The 19,166-nt window shown below is 36.8% G+C and overlaps 1 protein-coding gene across 1 annotated transcript; it reads left to right on the top strand.

Moving 5' to 3' along the window:
• The first annotated feature begins 1,582 nt into the window (after window positions 1–1,582).
• MAT2B (methionine adenosyltransferase 2 non-catalytic beta subunit) lies at window positions 1,583–19,113 on the top strand. The gene is made up of 7 exons (XM_026696334.2): window positions 1,583–1,749; window positions 3,536–3,730; window positions 4,203–4,317; window positions 4,598–4,750; window positions 10,747–10,940; window positions 11,917–12,030; window positions 17,849–19,113. Exons 1-7 carry the CDS (start codon window positions 1,687–1,689, stop codon window positions 18,017–18,019), a joined length of 1,005 nt encoding a protein of 334 aa, XP_026552119.1. The 5' UTR covers window positions 1,583–1,686; the 3' UTR covers window positions 18,020–19,113.
• Window positions 19,114–19,166: the final 53 nt, after the last annotated feature.

The following is a 19,166-nucleotide window of genomic DNA, read 5'->3' as shown; positions in this document are numbered from 1 at the left end:
TCTCCCCCTGAGAATGAAGCTGGAGACGGTATCCTGTGGTCCCAAATAAAGAACGATCAACCAATAGGAAAACGGGGTGGGGAATTTTCCTGCAGACTTTTTGGGGGGATTTTCCCAGGATCTCTGGTTTGCGGGATTTAAAATTATGAGTTTGGTGGTCCCTGATGTCCAAAAGGTTGGTGACCCTTGCTTTAGAACACAATAGGATTAACCAACCACCATTGGAATAGTAAAAGACACAAGCTCACTACACTGTACAACACGGCAGCATTTCAATCACCAAACCCCAGAACCCTATAAAAATCCACCCCCTCACCCAGCTAATTGATTAGCCATCCCAGAAACATGCTCTCAGTGAAGTTTCTGGAAACCACATAAACAGGGACATTTCCTTCTACCCAGCCTCCGTTTTATTTCCAATGTTTTTCTCCCGGCTTGGAACCGGACAGGATTTTTCTTCCAACAAAACACAAAATAAAATTCTTATTAACAAATGATGAGAGAAGAGTCACTGCTTTTTGGTTAGTTCCTTTGGCTGGCCAAATAGCTTCCATCAGCAAAACAAACAAGGCAATTTTTTCCCCATCTATTTGAGTACCCTGGGGAAATTCTTTATTTTCACAATACTGATGATGCTAAGTTTATTACTAACTTTACTGTGGAACTTATTACATTTCCATAAAGATCTACAAGAAGCCTTTGTGGTAAGGATCTCTGCAGGGCTGAATGTGATATGTTTTCAACATGTTGAAGGTTGAACTTCCTTGAATATTTCTTCTCTTTCTTTCTTAAATTTATATGGCCACGCCCATCTCACAAGAAGTGACTGAGCAGTGAATAAAAAAATATACAAACAAATGTCAATAGTGATAATTTCAAACTTGTTTACTGTGCAGTTTCTGAAAGCTTGTAATACAAAGTAAATTTAGTTTAGTTACAAAAATCTTGAGGGCAGTCAGATTGAAATCTTATTTCAACAGCTGTAAGGCCGTAAGAAATTAATATCAATTTCACTTTCAATTTGATATATAAGAACTCACCAGGTTCCTTTTTACTTGCACATTAACCTACTTTAAGCTGAGTGGCAAGTTTGTGCATGCTGTTTTTACGCATATTTTTAGTACATGCCCAGCCAGGTTACCTCATTTGCAAAGATTTCTGGCTTGGAGAATAAAGAAACTATAGTCTGTCTTGCATACTAAACCAGCAGCGTTGTGCTAAAACGATTTAAGTGCTTTGAGGCAAAGAACAAGCAGCAAGAAATTCAATTGATGGGGAGGCGAGGTCAGGATGTTTTCATGTATTCTTTTGCCCTTCGACTCTAATATTTCCGGGATAGGAAAATGTATAAAGAGCGGTCCCTGGCTGCTTTCTCGGGTGGGTGGGTTTCTAAAACATGTACTACAGAGAGTCCAGTTCAGAAAGTTAATCAGCACCCAAAGAAGGTAGCGAAAGCCTTTTCCGAAGACGAAAAGCTAGGTCGAGCTTGCCCCGCCCCACTCGCCATAGCGCACGTCGTCCGCACGTCCGCAGTGAGGCGCTCCCTCTGAACCCCGCCTCCCACGGAGGAAAGGACCAATCCGCGGCTCGACTGGAGGAAAGGGGTGGGTTTGGGGTTAACAGCCGCTGCCACAGACTGTAGCTGAATTCGGGCGGCGGCGTTGTTTACGGACCAAGGCAGGAGGGATGGTCGGGTGGGAGAAAGGGCTCCGCATCCATTTTGAGCCGGGGAGCTGCTGGCTCGAGGAGGTGAGGAAGGATTCTCAAGACGTTTCCCCCCCTCCCTTCTTCCCTCCTCCTTCTCCGTTTGCTTTTCCGTGATAAACAGACTAGCCGCGCCTCCTCGCCCTTCTTCCGGCTCGACTGCACGGCTTTGGCGACGATTTCCTTGTTGCCTGCGGGGCTGACGACCCGCTAAAGGGGTCCTCGGGGCTGCAAATCTGGAGTCGGGTCGCAGATCTCCCTCTGTGCTCCGGGAAGGTTTCCTTCCAGTGCTTGTGTTTACATGACAGTTTTCCCCCCGTCCCCTTGCTGGTAATGTCTGAATGTATTGGACCCGGACGCCCATAATCCTCAGCCAGCATTAGTTACGGGGGAAGGTTTTTCGAGCTTGGGGGTTCGAATCCAACTGTAGGGTGCCATGGTTGAATGAACAATTGTAAACACACGGGGGAGCGAGCTGCCGAGGTACTTTCGTTGTTCCCGTTAGGACTGCGTGGGAGAGAGTTGTTAAAATAAGCCATTCGCACACTTGTTTAAAGCTGTTGAATGAAAAATAGCCTATCCGGAAAAGCGAACAGTTAAAATGTAAATATTGCATACAACTAAATATTCACAGTTCCATGATAATGGGCCTAGTAATCAATATTTCAGCAATGAAAATCCTAAAAGTAATGAAATCCTAAGGTTTTTTTTTTCCTCTAATGGTTGCTCTGGACAGACTTTGAGGCTCTTTCTCTTGACTGAGGGGGATAATTCATTTGCATCCCTCCTCTTCCTTACTTTTTGCCTGGCCTGAAGTAATCATTCCTAGTTCCTATGGTCACAAAAAGAAAGAAAAAGTGCTGATTTTATTATTTGTCAAGTATTTGGCTTTTTTCTACTCCAAAGACAGACCCTGTGCTTGCTTAAACTGGTTTCAATGTTTGATAGGGATATGAAATTCCATTAACCCTTTGCTGATCAGCTACATTTTCAGAGCATTTTTACCCTAACCCTAAATTTACATAGAACACCAGACAAATGGACTGATCAAAAAAGGCAAGATAGAACTTGCTGTCAAACCTAGCAATCAAAAGAGACAAGTCATGACTGGGAAAAAAAGAGTAAAGAAAAACCTCTCAGTATCAATGTTGTGTAATTCCAACTATTCATTATAAGCAATTGGAATTACAATTACTGTACATCAACTATAATTCCAGAAGCCTGCTAAAAGTCATTGATCCATCTGGAATGGAAATGCTTTCTGGAATAATTATAAGGAAGGTAAAGCTTCAGCAGGACTTTTGGTAATTCTTCTCTATAATTAAAGAATCTTGATAGAAAAACTACTGGTTGATAGGTAAAGAAAAGTAATTTTGTATTTCATTTTTTTAAAGAAATAACTTGCCTTGGAAAGATTTTTTCTTGACAGTTTAAAGTAGAATAAAAAGAATACATAATTTTTTTCTGTTAACCTTTTCATAGATATCAGTTTCAGTCGTATGCAATGAAAAGTTATAGTCATTTATAGTATGTTATCTTTCTGTAAGTGTGTTATCACTTAAACTAATCTGACTCATTAATTTGATCCTGTTCTGTTATGACTCCATCAAATTTTTAATACAAACTTAGAGCGGGAGGTACATAATACATTATCTTTGATATTTGAACTTTATTTACCACACAGATTATTATTGTAGCTGCTTATTCTGTGGCTTAAGTTCAATTGAATATGTAAAAATAAGGGAAAGAGATATGCAGGAGGAGCATACAAAAAGTCTGGGGAAAACACTGATAATTTTATATGACTATAGATCATATTTTCTTTTCTTAGGAAGATGTTGATATCCCCAATAGACGTGTCCTGATTACTGGTGCCACTGGACTCCTTGGCAGAGCTGTTTATAAAGAATTTAAAGTAAATCATTGGCACACTCTTGGCTGTGGCTATAGTAGAGCTCGACCTTTGTTTGAACAAGTTAATCTTTTAGATACTGCTGCTATTCACAGTGTAATCCAAGATTTTCAGGTGAGAATTTTTAAAAGAAAGGAAATGTTTATCATATTGTTCAAAGTTTGTCAATGATTTAGCTGGTTTTCCTAAATACTACAATATCCTATTCATTATGTAGCATGAATATTTGCTTTTAAACAACTGGGAGTTTATTTTTTAAAATGATTTAATTAGAAAAAATGATGCTGCAAAAAGTAGTCTTTTATTGAATTTATTAAAAATAGGTTCATATTGCTAGAATTCTTTACTTCATGTTGTATGTTTGAAATTATTTGGAATGGAACAAGGAAATAAGGAAACTACTAAACAGCAAAAGAATTTTGGAAGGATAAATATTGTATACATTCTGGGAGATCTCGGCTAAATTAGTGTTTCAGCAATATAACATAAAGTTTTACGTAGATAAAGGGTATTTAAATGAAAGTTCAATGAACTTGCTAATATGTCTATATCTTTGAATGAACTTACTAATGTGTGTATATCCCAGCCTCATGTGATAATACATTGTGCAGCTGAGAGAAGGCCAGATATTGTAGACAGTCAACCAGATGCTGCTGTTCAACTCAATGTGACTGCTTCAGGAATTATAGCAAAAGAAGCAGGTAAAAATTGTTGATTTTTTTTAAAAAAATAAGGTTAAATTATTATCTTTTATAGTATGGATAATTTGACCAGTGTTGAAGAATTGCTATCAGTTAATGTTTTATAACATGGTTTGTTAAAAGAGGAATGTAGAATCTGCTGATTGCTATTTTAAATAGAAGGTGTTTGATACGATTCAGCAAATTTCTGTGGTTCTAATAATTTACTAAAGAACTAAATGCCAGATGGAATAGTCCCTTAGTTACACATTTAATTATGATAAATGTATTTCAAATTTAGCTCAAGTGGAAGCATTTCTGATCTACATTAGTACAGACTATGTATTTGATGGAACAAACCCTCCATACAAGGAGAATGATGTACCAAATCCTCTAAATCTTTATGGCAGAACCAAACTAGAAGGTGAAAGAGCAGTCTTAAAAAACAATGAAGGTAAGTTTATTTTTGAGTACGCATTTCCCTTTCTCTCTTTTATTGTTTTATAGCAGTGAGATACAATAAAAACAGTAAATGGTTTTATATATACATATATACATACATACATACATACACACATATATATATTTTCTTAAGTTTTCGCGGGTACTTACATGTATGGTATTCAGCTTTGTTGGGTATTTTCCCACATCATTGTAGTTGTGCTTTTAAAGTTGTAGCAACGTTTCGACAGAATCTCATCTGCCATCATCATCATCAGGCTTCTGTTTTCTCAGAAGCCTGATGGTGGCAGATGAGATTCTGCCAAACGTTGCTACAACTTTAAAGCACAACTACAATGACATGGGAAACTACCGAACAAAGCTGAATACCATATATGTATGTATGTAAGTACATACATGCACACACACACACACACACACACACACACACACACGTGTGTGTGTGTGTGTATATATATGTATGCATGTATGTATGTACATATATGTATGTATGTATGTATGTATATATATAATATATATATATATATATATATGTGTGGATCTTTGGTTGTTCGGGTTTTCTCCGCGTAAGATTCAAAGTATCTAGGCAACGTTTCAATGAAGTCTCATTCATCATCTTCAGGCTTCTGTCTCCGGCTCTGTGCTTCTCAGAGTAATGTGAGATTGCAGCTGCTTCCTCCGTTTAACTGCCAGTGGGGTGGGACTTGATTGGGTGGGGGCTTGGCTGTGTTCTGATTGGGTGGGGGTGTGTTCTCATTGGTAGGGGGTTTGGCTGTGTTCTGATTGGTTGGGGGGTTAGCCGTGTTCTGATTGGTTGGAGGCGTGTTCTGTTCAGGTGGGGGCTTGGTTGTGCTCAGGTTAGTCTTAGTTGCTGGGGGATTTGAGCTGGTGAGTTGTGATCTTGCTGTTTGGCTTCGAGTTCGTGGTCGTGCTGCATCTTCATAGTGGGTGTCGGTTTGCTTCATGTATGGCTCGGAGGGGTTTGAAGTGGGTAGTGATGCAGCTGCAGTGCAGCTTCTGGTCCATGGTCGTGTCTCATCTTCTGAGTGGGTGTGAGTCTGTTTTCTACATGGAAGTGTGGTGGTGGCATCTTGTGTGGCTCTCATGGGTGTGGGTCTGGTGTCCTTCTTCATGTTAGGTACTCGTCTGTTCATGAGGGTGGGTTTCCAAATGGCTGGAAGGCGGGAGGTGTCATCTCGTTTGTTCATGCTGTGTGGGCGTTTTTCTATCTCTATGGCTTCTCTGATTATTCTGCTGTTGAAGTGTTCGGTTTTGGCGATGGTTCTGGTATTTTTAAAATCAATTTCATGTCCTGTGGCCTTGAGGTGTTGGACCAGGGAAGAGGTTGTTTCTTCTTTTTTGATTGAGTTCTTATGTTCTTCAATGTGTGCACTTATTCTTCTGTTAGTTTGTCCAATGTATGTGGTAGGGCAGGCAGTGCAGGGGATTTCGTATACTCCTTGGTTTTCTAATTCGATTTTGTCTTTGGGGTTTCTTAGGATGGTGGATATTTTTCTGTTTGTGCAGAATGCTGTTTTGATGTTGTGTTTTTGGAGGATCTTGCTAATTTTGTCTGTAGTGCCTTTTATATATGGGAGGAGGGCTTTGCCGTTTCTTGCAAACCACCCAAAAGCAACTTATCCAAAGAAGAACAAACTGCACTACTTAACCTGAAAGAAGACACCAGCATAATAATCCTACCAGCAGACAAGGGCAATGCGACAGTGGTTATGAACACATCTGACTACCAAACCAAGTTAACCAACCTACTCCAAGACCCCGCATACAAACCCCTAAAGACAGACCCCACCACCTACCTAGAAAAAACTACCAAATCCAAAATAAAAGCCTCCCCCATCAGTGAAGAAATCCAGCAACGAATCATACCCAGAGAGAAATCATCCAGATGTCCCAAGCTTTATGGTCTCCCCAAGATACACAAAGAAGGAACCCCACTCAGACCAATAGTCAGCTCCATAGGCTCACCTCTACAAAACCTGGCCAAATTTCTTGCCAAACAACTACAACCCTATGCAGAATCCATCAACTCACACGTAAGAAACTCATTCCAGTTCATTGAGATCATAAAGAAACAAAACTTACAACCTAACGACCTACTAGTAAGCTTCGATGTCATATCCCTCTTCACCCAGGTGCCAATAAAAGAAGCCTTGACAGCCATCCAAAACAAATACAACCCCCCCAAGCACATCCTAGATCTGACCAACCACTGCCTATCCAATACATACTTCACCTACAATGGACAAAAATACAAACAAATAGAAGGAGCACCCATGGGATCACCCCTCTCACCTGTCATCGCAAACCTCTACATGGAACACTTTGAAACACAAGCTCTAGAAAATACGACCACAAACCCAAACTCTGGCTCAGATACGTAGATGACACCTTCATAATCTGGCCACACGGGAAAGAAAAACTGAACAACTTCCTCACACACCTCAACAGCCTACACCCCAAAATACAATTCACCATGGAAACAGAAGCCAACAATCAACTTCCTTTCCTAGATGTCTTGGTATACAAAAGACCCAATGGCTCCCTAGGACACACCATCTACCAGAAGAAAACACATACTAACCGCTATCTACATGCACTCTCACACCACCACCCAGCACAGATCAATTCCGTAGCCAAGACACTCATCTCCAGAACAAAATGCTTAGCCGATGAACAACACCAAAAACCGAACTACACACTCTCACCAACGTACTTACAGCCAATGGATTCCAAAGAAAGAAGATTACCTACCTAATCCAAAAAGAAACCCCAACCAAAATCCAAGACAGAGAACAAGAAAACGGCAAAGCCCTCCTCCCATATATAAAAGGCACTACAGACAAAATTAGCAAGATCCTCCAAAAACACAACATCAAAACAGAAAAATATCCACCATCCTAAGAAACCCCAAAGACAAAATCGAATTAGAAAACCAAGGAGTACACGAAATCCCCTGCACTGCCTGCCCTACCACATACATTGGACAAACTAACAGAAGAATAAGTGCACGCATTGAAGAACATAAGAACTCAATCAAAAAAGAAGAAACGACCTCTTCCCTGGTCCAACACCTCAAAGCCACAGGACATGAAATTGATTTTAAAAATACCAGAACCATCGCCAAAACCGAACACTTCAACAGCAGAATAATCAGAGAAGCCATAGAGATAGAAAACGCCCACACAGCATGAACAAATGAGATGACACCTCCCGCCTTCCAGCCATTTGGAAACCCGCCCTCATGAACAGACGAGTACCTAACATGAAGAAGGACACCAGACCCACACCCATGAGAGCCACACAAGATGCCACCACCACACTTCCATGTAGAAAACAGACTCACACCCACTCAGAAGATGAGACACGACCATGGACCAGAAGCTGCACTGCAGCTGCATCACTACCCACTTCAAACCCCTCTGAGCCATACATGAAGCAAACCGACACCCACTATGAAGATGCAGCACGACCACGAACTCGAAGCCAAACAGCAAGATCACAACTCACCAGCTCAAATCCCCCAGCAACTAAGACTAACCTGAGCACAACCAAGCCCCCACCTGAACAGAACACGCCTCCAACCAATCAGAACACGGCTAACCCCCCAACCAATCAGAACACAGCCAACCCCCCTACCAATGAGAACACACCCCCACCCAATCAGAACACAGCCAAGCCCCCACCCAATCAAGTCCCACCCCACTGGCAGTTAAAAGGAGGAAGCAGCTGCAATCTCACATTACTCTGAGAAGCACAGAGCCGGGGACAGAAGCCTGAAGATGATGAATGAGACTTCATTGAAACGTTGCCTAGATACTTGAATCTTACGCGGAGAAAACCCGAACAACCAAAGATCCACATACAAATACCGAGAGAACATACAAATACCCGCTGGTATTTGTATGTGGATTGTTGTTGGTTTCTCCGCTAGTGATTCTAGCAGGCAGCGTTTTGATGAAGTCTCATTCATCATCATCAGGCCTCTGTCTTGGTTCTTGCTTTCAGAGTGATGTCACTCTGAAAAGCAAGAACCGAAGACAGAGGCCTGATGATGATGAATGAGACTTCATCGAAACGTTGCCTAGATACTTTGAATCTTACAGGAGAAAACCCGAACAACCAAAGATCCACATATATATATATATATATATATATATATATATATATATATATATATATATGTATATATATATGTATATGTATATGTATATGTATATGTATATATATATATAATATATATATATATATATATGTGTGTGTATATATATATATATATATATATATGTGTTGTGTGTGTGTATATATATATATATATATATATATATATATATATATATATGTATATATACACACACACACACACACATATGCATATATACATGCATATACGTATTTGTGTGTGTGTGTGTATAATAATGTGGTTAAAATGAGCTAAGTAGAAAAGGGGAAATCCAAATAATATTAATACAAAAGTAGCTCAGGCCTTGGACAGCTACACCATATCAAAATGTATTTTGACATATTTTTAATAAGATTTGAAAAAGAATTCAAGAGCCAATCTTTTGAACTCGTTGACACCTAGAATGTTGTTTTATTTTCATCTACCATGATTAATACTCCGCAAAGTGTGAAAGTCCATATTTTTGGAATGTTAATTCAGTAACACTTTTATCTCATTAACTATTACGTCTGTCTGTCCCCAAGTTTATGTTTACAGATTTGATGGGAGTCAGAACCAAACAGGACCAAATCAAAACGAGTCAGATTAGTTTAAGTGCTAACATACATACAGAAAGAATCTGATAACCATCCTTTTCTAAAATATTCTTTGAAATTCCAGTAGATAAGATTTCTTTTTTATTAATTAACATCTAAGTCATAAGTCGTTTTGCTTCTTGGATGAGAATGTCTTCAAAGAAAAAACAAAAGTCAGTTGTGTCTTGGAAAAGCACCTTTGCAATAACCATGACCTGGATGACTTAGAACCTCCATCGACTTTTTGCTGGATTGGATGTGCACATAAGAATCAGATTGCTATGTTCTTAGTGGGAAAATTTAAGGAATGGAAGAATGCTACATAAACAACTGTATTATGGCCAACTGAAAATTAAAGGCAACATACTCTGAATAAGTTGTGCATTTCATAGATCCGGGATGGCAAACCTATGGCACATGGAGCCGTTTGTATGGGCACACGAGCCCCAGCCAAACTTACTGCGCATGTGCGTCTCCCAGCTGATTTTTGGCCCATGTGAGGCCTTTTTTCGGCCTCCCTGAGGCTTGGGGGAAGCCTCTGCATCCTCAGAAGGCTGAAAAATGGACCTTCCGGAAGTACTGGAAGTGCCAAAAGTGGCCCGTTTTTTGCCCTCCCAAGGCTGCAGAGGCTTCCCTTGGCCAAAAAAGAGCTCAAATGGGCTGAAAATCAGCCAGGAGGCATGTGCATGAGCATTGCAAGTAAAAGGCGCAGGGGGTGTTACGCATGCATGCACAGGGCGGCAGAATGCTTTCAGCACACCACACCAACACTGACATAGATAATAGAGGAAAGGCTGAAATGAAATGAGCAGCTACAAAGACTTTGTATTTTGAATTTTTAAATGATATTTCTTGTATATATTTCAGAATATGTTGGATTTGCAAGCTCATGTTGGTACTTTCCCAAATATTATTATATTAACAATACTGTACTATGAGATATTTTATTGTCAAAGTTATCATGGGAAACAAAGCTGTCTGGAGTTCATTTTGACAGTTGAAATTATTCTAGTAAACATTGCCAGTAGCAATTTTCAGCCCCCCCCCCTTTTTTTTTTGTTCACACACCTTATGTAAAATAATTTGGCTTGTCCCAGTTAAATCTGTCCCTTTTCCATTTTTTCTATTGATGTGAATGAAGTTTACAGCATGATGGGCAATTGGATGCACATGTATTTTGATTTGTGTAACATTTTTTTTCTTTTCTCTTAGGTGCGGCCATCCTTAGAATCCCTATTTTATATGGAGAAGTTGAAAAGCTGGAAGAGAGTGCTGTGACAATTATGTTTGATAAGGTGCAATTCAATAACAAATCAGCCAATATGGACCACTGGCAGCAAAGGTTTCCAACATATGTCAAGGATGTAGCCATTGTTTGCCGACAGCTAGCTGAGAGGAGAATGATGGTAAGAACTTTCTTACAATGTATTATATCAAGGTTTGAAGTACTGCTTCACAGGTTCAATGTCTAGAAATAATTTTTTTATGTATTTGAGGTTTCAAAAATATATGCAGACTTTCCAGAACCGATAACGTGTATCTGATTGCAGTGCAACATGAACAATGTAATAAAGTTCTGATTAAAACATGTAGAATACTTATATAAGAACATGTTAAAATTTTCAGTACCCATGTATGATGCTATAGTTATTGTAAAGATTGTGATAATAGGTAAATATTCCTATGGTGGCAGAACAATGTTATTGTTAGAATATGTGAAATAAATATGGAGATTTTTTATGTTTATCTGAAAAAAAAAAACACAATGATTTAAAATTTTAAACAAAAATCGCTTTTATCAACTCCTCTTTCCCATGTATGTCTAGACATTCTGTGTTTTATTTGCCAGCTTTGAAACGTTTTAAAAAATATATAGCTGTGATTACACCTATCTTTCTGACGTTTGTTATATTTATGAAGCTTCCTGCTGTCAATCTAAATGTGTATCCAGAAGCTGTAATCATTTAACACATAGTCATCAGATAATCCCAACCAAGGCTTAACTTTTAATATTCAGAGAGTCACTAAGATTTTTTTTTAATGTTGCCTTATATTAATGCATCTTGAATTGTTAGAGTTTATTTGCAACAATAACATCAAAACCAGTTGTAAAACAGCTGGAGAAGATGAGTACATTGAGTTTTTTTCTAGTAACACTATTGTGTACAAAGTAACATGTATAGTAAATATTACATTATGTAGCAGAAAAATATGTTCTAATAATGCAAAAAAAGAAAACCCAGTACATTGAATTAAATGTTGCTTCCGATATTATTTAGTGACTTTCCACAAAGCCTGTAATTTATATGCCCCTTCCTGGAACTTTTTAGCATAGGAAAATCGAAATGAATTCAAATTGTATGTGTTTGTTGCTTTTCCAAGGATCCATCCATTAAGGGAACATTCCACTGGTCTGGTAATGAACAGATGACTAAGTTTGAAATGGCACGTGCTATGGCTGATGCTTTCAATCTTCCTAATAGCCACTTAAGACCAGTAAGTAATTAATCGGAATGAGCTAACTTGTAATTGGTAAACATTTGGCATTTGTTTTGCTATGAAATGTTAACTTTGAGATGTATGAACTGTAAACTTTAAAGATAACAAAATAGGCTGATATTGAAATAGAAGTTTGATTTATATGATTAACATGATCTGTATGACCTGTATGATTTGAATGTATTTGTCTATTAGAGCACTGTCTTAAGACGATTGTGGGTATAAGAAATCAAAAAGGAGGCTTTCTCCTTTAATTTGAAATAACTTGATGGTATAGTTATCTTGACTAAATAAGATTATTGGGTTAAGGAACGTAGTGATAAATAATCTTAAGAGTTTTTAAGAGTTTTTATTAAGAGTTTAAGAAGAATATATATTGTTGTGCGTATAGAGAATCTAAACCTTGACCCCTCTTTTATTTTATAAAGGAGAAACTACAATACATTGTGTATAGAAAGAAATAGAAAAGGGGTGTTTGAGTAAGATATATAGAGATACATGCAAATATAGATCTTTCAATTGGTAAATTGAAACCCTGACTACTGGATTACTGCTCTAAGTTAAAAGTGAATTAAGAAATTAAAAAGGGGGGCTTTTTGTCTTTCCTCTCTATTGGGATGATATTTGAGGTTATAATTACTTTGATTAAGTATTGTATTTTGAACTAAGGAAATATAGTGATAAATAAGTTTTGATTACAATATTAAGAGATTAAGGGAAGTCTATATCTAGGTGATTATATATAAATAGAAATTAGATTCCCCCTTTTATTATAAATAAAAGGAAAAAAAGAATAAACTTAATACTTTGTGCATAAGAAAGGCAGGAGGGCTTAGTCTGTGTAGGATATTGTTAGATATATAGTGATATTGACTTTGAAATAGAGAAAGGGATAGCAAGTAGTGCTAATTCTATATAATTCTAATAAAGAGATTTGAAAAGAAAAAGGAATAAATTGAAAGTAAGAGATTAGTTTAAAATATATTGTAAAGGAGATAATAAAATAGGTAGAAATAAATAGAGCTTGAAAATACAACAAGTGCCATGACATCAGCCTGGAGAATGGCAAAGAAGACAACATCTAGTCCAACATTGACAATTACGTCACCTGCTGGTCAAAAGACAATTGAAGGAATGTCAGGAGAAAAAAAACAAACTGTAGCCAATATGCAAACAATACAGGCTTCGTTAATGACCATTCAAGAAACTATGCTTAAAATGCAAGAACAACAGATAAAAACGTGAGAGTATATTTCTCAAAATCATATGGAATTGAAAGGCAATATTAAATAAATTAGAAGTCAAAGTTGATACTATACAGCAAATAATGCAAAAGAACGAGCAGAAACTAGAAGAGGTGGAACTTAGAACAGTACAAAATGAAAAGAAACTGGAACTAATGGACAACAGGATGATGAAAATAAATAAAAGATTAGAAGAACAGATTATCCACCTAGAGATGGACCGCGCTGCCTATTACGAGGTTTCAAAATATCATTGAAAGTAGAGATGAAGATCTGAATGTGCTTAAGGCAGAATTAATTGTGCCAGCTTTATAAAGGGAGACCCGAGAGATCCTGCTAGAAACCGACGAGGCCTATAGAGTTCAAACGAGTTATGCTCGACGTAACAGGTTACCCAGGGAAGTCCACATGCGATTTGCCAGAAAACAAGTACATGACATAATATACAAGATAACTCGAGACAAACCTTTGGTTAATAAAGATAAAGAAGTGCAAACCCTGAAGCAGGTTCCCAAGAAGGTGCATGAACAGAGAAAAGACTATAAGTTTTTGGCAACACAATTTATCCAGAAGAACATAATGTTTTGATGGTTAATTCCAGAAGGCTTGTTGGTAACATGGCAGGAAAAGAGGATCAGGATAGATAACTTAGACAAGGCGCAAATTTCTATGAGCAGATTGGAGGAACAGAAGCAGAAAGCAGTGGTAGAGAGGAGCTAGAGACAGAAAGCCAAGAAGAACAATAACAGCAAGATATAGGAGACCTAGAACAAGAAGGAGAGAACAAGGAGGAGATGGAAGGAAGAAGATTAAGAACACACCCGCAAAGAGAGACTAGAATTAACGGAAGACAGATAATATCCCACAAGTAGAAAGACGGAAATGGAAATGAAGCTATTATCATTAAACATAAATGGTCTGAACTCACCCATTAAAAGGAAACAGATACTATCTAGATTAGTCAAACAGAAATTAGAAATAGGATGCCTGCAAGAAGTTCATATTAAAAAACAATTCTGGAAATGTTTAGAATATCCTAAATTAGGAAAGTTATTTGTTGCCCTAGCAGATCAAAAACAGAAAGGGATAGCGGTATATGTTAAAAAAGAAATTAAGGCAGTAGAAAAATATGTAGACCCACAATGTTATTAGTTACAGTTTTTGCACCAAATGACAACCAAAGTCAATTCTATAAGGATTTACATGAGAGAATCGTTGAGATGGGACAAGATAATGTATGCACTGTAGAAGATCTTAATGCGGTAGTAGATATAAGGAAGGATTATTTTAGTAATGCAAAGAACAAAAAGAAAAGGAAAATTTTGCCCAGATCCTTTTTCAGTATGACACAGGCACTAAATTTGATAGATCAGTGGAGGAGAATAAATTTGGGGGAAAAAGAATTCACGTTCTACTCTAATCCACACAAATCGTGGTCTAGATTAGACATGGCATGGATGAACGCAGAACTAGGAAACCAACTAGATTCGATAGAGATTACGACAAATGTATGGGCTGATCATAATCCATCAAAAATAACTTGGAAAGGAAGGAAAAGGAAGAGTAGAAGGTGGATAGTTAATCCCCAAATTTTAAAGGAGAAAGATTTTGTAGAGAAAATTAAGAAATGGAACATTTTTTTTTTAAGGAAAATACAGTGGAGCAAACATCATTACAGAGTTTATGGGATACAGGAAAGGCAAATAACAGCATATACAGTGAAAAGGAATAAGGAAAGATGGCAAAATCAGAATAAATTACAGGAGGAAATTAAAGACCTAGAAAGTAGATTACAAAAAAACCACAAGATGAAAAATTGAGGAGAGAGATGATTCTTACTAGGCATAAATTGAACATTCTAAATCAGGAAGAGAGAGTTAAAGAGGTGAAAAGGGCAAAACAGAATTTTTTCGAACATGCAAATAAACCAGGGAGGTGGTTAGCCCATAAATTAAGATTAGAAAGAGAAAGAAGGTTGATACAAGAATTGGAGGATGATGATGGAAAATTAGAATATCGAATGACTGAGAAAAAGAAAACAGTAGAAAAATATTTTGAACAACTATATAGGGAGGATGGAATAAACTCTGAGAATACAGAACAATATTTGAAAAGGAAAGGTCTCCCAGAAATTAGAGAGGAACAGAAAGAGATATTAAATAAAGAAATAACAGTGATAGAATTGAAAAGGGCGGTTGAAAGGCAGAAAGATAATAAGACGCCAGGGCCAGATGGTCTTCCAGCAGAACTGTACAAATGTAGTTATGAATGTCTTGAACCAGTGATGTTAGATGTGTACAACGAGGTATTAGACTTTGCTAAATTACCTGATTCATGGAGAGAAGCAAATATCTCACTAACTCCTAAAGAAGATTTAGATCACAAAGAGATTAAAAATTAGAGACCAATCTGACTCCTGAATTCAGACTATAAAAGATTCGCAACAATAATGTTGGAAAGACTAAAAATTATATTAAATGAACTTACTCGTATTGACCAGAACGGTTTTCTAGCTTCTAGACAGATAAGGAACAATATAAGGATAGTATTAAACGTATTAGAATACTATGAGGCCCACCAGGAAAGCAGGCAGCGTTGATTTTCTTGGATGCTCAGAAGGCCTTCGACAATCTCAGCTGACAGTTCTTGATCCAACAGGTCGAAAATATAGGATTTGGATCTAAATTCAAGAAAATGATTGGCACAATTTATTTGAACCAAAAAGCTAGGGTAATTATAAATGGGGAGATTACTGAAAACTGTAAGATTATGAAAGGTGTTAGGCAGGGATGTCCAATGTCGTCTCTGCTTTTTATCTTGACCATCAGTGCTTTTAAATCAGATTAGACAAAGAAAGGAGATAATTGGACTGAAGAGCAAAAAAGAAGAATATAAAGTACAGGCGTTTGCAGACGACTTAGTGTATTTTGTGAAAGATCCAATGGATCCAATGCTGGAAGTGCAAACAAAAGAAAGGAACGTTTTTCCATATGTGGTGGCAATGTATAAAAGTCAAAAAATACTGGAAGAAAATACAGAAATGGCTTTTTAAGATTACAAAATATAAATTGAATTTGGAACCCGAAATGTTTTTATTAGGTATGATCAAAGGGAATTTGAGTAAAGATAAAAGATACCTTATTGTACACATCTTAACTGCAACAAGAATCACGTTAGCACAAAATTGGAAGAGTGATAAAATACTACCAGATGAAGTTTTGATTCAAAAAATAATGGACTGTGCTGAACTAGATAAATTCACTATGGAACTGAAAGGCAAAGAGGATCGAGAATACTATGCGATGGGAGAGGTGGTACGAATGGGTGAAGGATAAGGATAAAAATAATGTATAGTCACAAAGTAAGAAACATGTATATACAATGACACAATAACTGTTAATGGAAATGAGATTTTTGCATTTTTTTGTTTTTAAAGAATAAATTTTTTTTTAAAAAAGTTAACTTGAGGAATAATTGCCCTTTATCTAATGAAATTTTGAAATTGATAATCCAATTATTCGATTTTCCTTTCACTCTTTGGGAAGCAATATTTGTTTTTGTCCCTGCAATTTTAAGTAATAACCGTACAACAATGTAACTCAGAAATTTCAGCTGCAATTAAGATGCTATGTGGAAAGGATAAAAAATTGCTTTCTGATTATAGTTTCTCATAGCTCAGTGAGTGACTATCTGAATTGTCCTTTTACGTTGCCTTTTATGTAAATACTCACTTAAATGATTACATGAAGGCAAGTGCAAGGAATTCTAGACACCTTAGGGCCTAGAAAATTAGAAATACTTTCAAGCATATCAAATTTATCAAATCTAGAAATGAATTCCTCTCTGTCTCTTCTTTCTGCCTCTAGTTTCCTAGTAAAGTTAAAATGTAAGGTAGAGGTAGAACTCACAACCAAACAAGAGTGTAGCTAAGTGAGTGTAGTTAAGTGAGTTTTGCCCCATTTTACAACTTTTCTTGTCACAATTATTAAGTAAATCATTGCAGTTGTTAAGTTAGAAACACCGTTGTTAAGTGAATCTGGCTTCCCCATTGACTTTGCTTGTCAGAAGGTTTGTGATCACATGACACCGGAATGCTGCAACCATCATAAACGTACACCAGTTGCCATGTGTCCAAATATTCACATAACCACAAGGGTACTGCAACAGTCATAAATATGAAAAACAGTCATGTCACTTTTTTCAGTGCTGTTATAACTTCGAATGGTCCTTAAATGAATGATTGTAAATCGAGCACAACCTATAGCAACTTTTGCTTGATTTACAGTAGGCTCCCTTTAGAAGCTTTTTTTTCAGAAGACACAAATGACTTTAATGTCTGCATGTATCTTTGATTCAGTGACTAAAACTTGAATAGAAGTTTTGGCAAATAATTTGTGATTCTGTTTTGCACTTTTTACAGATTTCAGGATTTCTTGCTGATATTATTACAATATTACAGTATGGGAGAGAAAAATGGTTTGGGGATGGGGGAGAGAGGACTCTTAGAAACAACTGCATTTTGGTTTTCTTTTTATTTTGAACAATAAGTACATTGGTCTTTTAAATTAAAGATTACAGATAGCCCAGTGCTGGGTGCTCCTCGTCCTAAGAATGCTCAGCTTGACTGTTCCCGTCTTCTGATGTTGGGCATTGGTCATCATACTCCGTTTCAAGTTGGGATCAAGGAATCCCTTTGGCCTTTCCTTACTGACAAGAGATGGAGACAGACAGTGTTCCACTAGCTTGTAAATATTTTAGTGTAAGTATGGTATATGATGCACTTTTTTTAAAAGGGAAGAAAATAGTTTTGTATTCGGCATTCTGTGTTTCAAGTTGAATCAGGTAAAAAATATGGTCTTGCACTAGTGAAATTGTAAGAAGTGTTGATAAAAAAAATTAACTTTGTTTGAAGCTGTTAATATATGTTTATGTTTATTACTGGCTTATAAAGATCTAGTGAGCTACAATTATTACAGTCATCAGTAATATGGAAGGAGAATGTTTCCTCTCATTGCAATTTTTGTGTTTAAAATTGTTGGATAGAATCTCTCTTGGCATTTATTTTCTTGATCACTATAAATAAACATTTTAATGCAGAACTTCAATGTTTCCAATGCAATTTGAAATTAAAGTTAAAAGCACTGGAGATGCTTTAGATATGATTAAAAAATTCTAATAAAATAAAACTTTATTTTTGTTTGGAATGAATGTGTACTTACACTTCACATGTTTCCACATTGTACTGCATCTTGAACCTCCAGCATTGCATTAAACTCTTCACAACCTTTTCTCAAAAATGCCATTGTAAGTACACATTGAGGTGTATTAACTAATGTTATTTGCTATGTCATAAAAGTACATTTCCCCGAACTTTAATTAATAATATTTGAAGGTGATAAAATCCTGAAAACTATTCAAAGAAATACTAATACATTAAATTCCAAATAATTACAGAATTTTACTTGTTTGGGTAAAGAGAGCTGTTGCAGAATAGCTATTTTCAGGCAGTGACATCATTAAGTAGTACACTATAGTGTTATAAAAGGCAAAACCTAAAGAATGCAAGTACTTAATAGAATTTGGAATCCATATCCACGTTAAGTTTATTTTTTTAAATGCAAATGTAGTATTTTTACCTAAGTAATGGGAATATCATTTACAAGAATTCTGCTAAAACAGAAGATAACATATATTCTGACAGCACCTTTTTCCTACTGCTCCTTGATCTCCCAAGACAATGCACCCAAGAAGAAAAAGTGTACTTCTTCCTATGACTTTTCCTTCAAAATATGCTGATAAGAGTAGCAATCTATTTAATAAAATAATTTGAGTTGTCCTGGCTGTCATTTCTTTCACATAAGAAAATATTGCTTTTATTTGTCCCAAGGT

The sequence above is a fragment of the Pseudonaja textilis genome, chromosome 2, assembly GCF_049901715.1.
Source record: "Pseudonaja textilis isolate UNSWEBS1 chromosome 2, rPseTex1.2, whole genome shotgun sequence".
NCBI lineage: Eukaryota > Metazoa > Chordata > Lepidosauria > Squamata > Elapidae > Pseudonaja > Pseudonaja textilis.
This window is presented reverse-complemented; position numbering and strand designations above follow the sequence as displayed.

What these genes read in the sequence shown, in the direction of transcription:
- MAT2B (XM_026696334.2), top strand. Translation starts at nt 1,687, where the DNA reads ATGGTCGGGTGGGAGAAAGGGCTCCGCATCCATTTTGAGCCGGGGAGC. An exon ending in GGAGCTGCTGGCTCGAGGAG is followed by an intron (nt 1,750 to 3,535) that starts GTGAGGAAGGAT and finishes TTCTTTTCTTAG; the next exon opens with GAAGATGTTGATATCCCCAA. An exon ending in TAGCTGAGAGGAGAATGATG is followed by an intron (nt 10,941 to 11,916) that starts GTAAGAACTTTC and finishes TGCTTTTCCAAG; the next exon opens with GATCCATCCATTAAGGGAAC.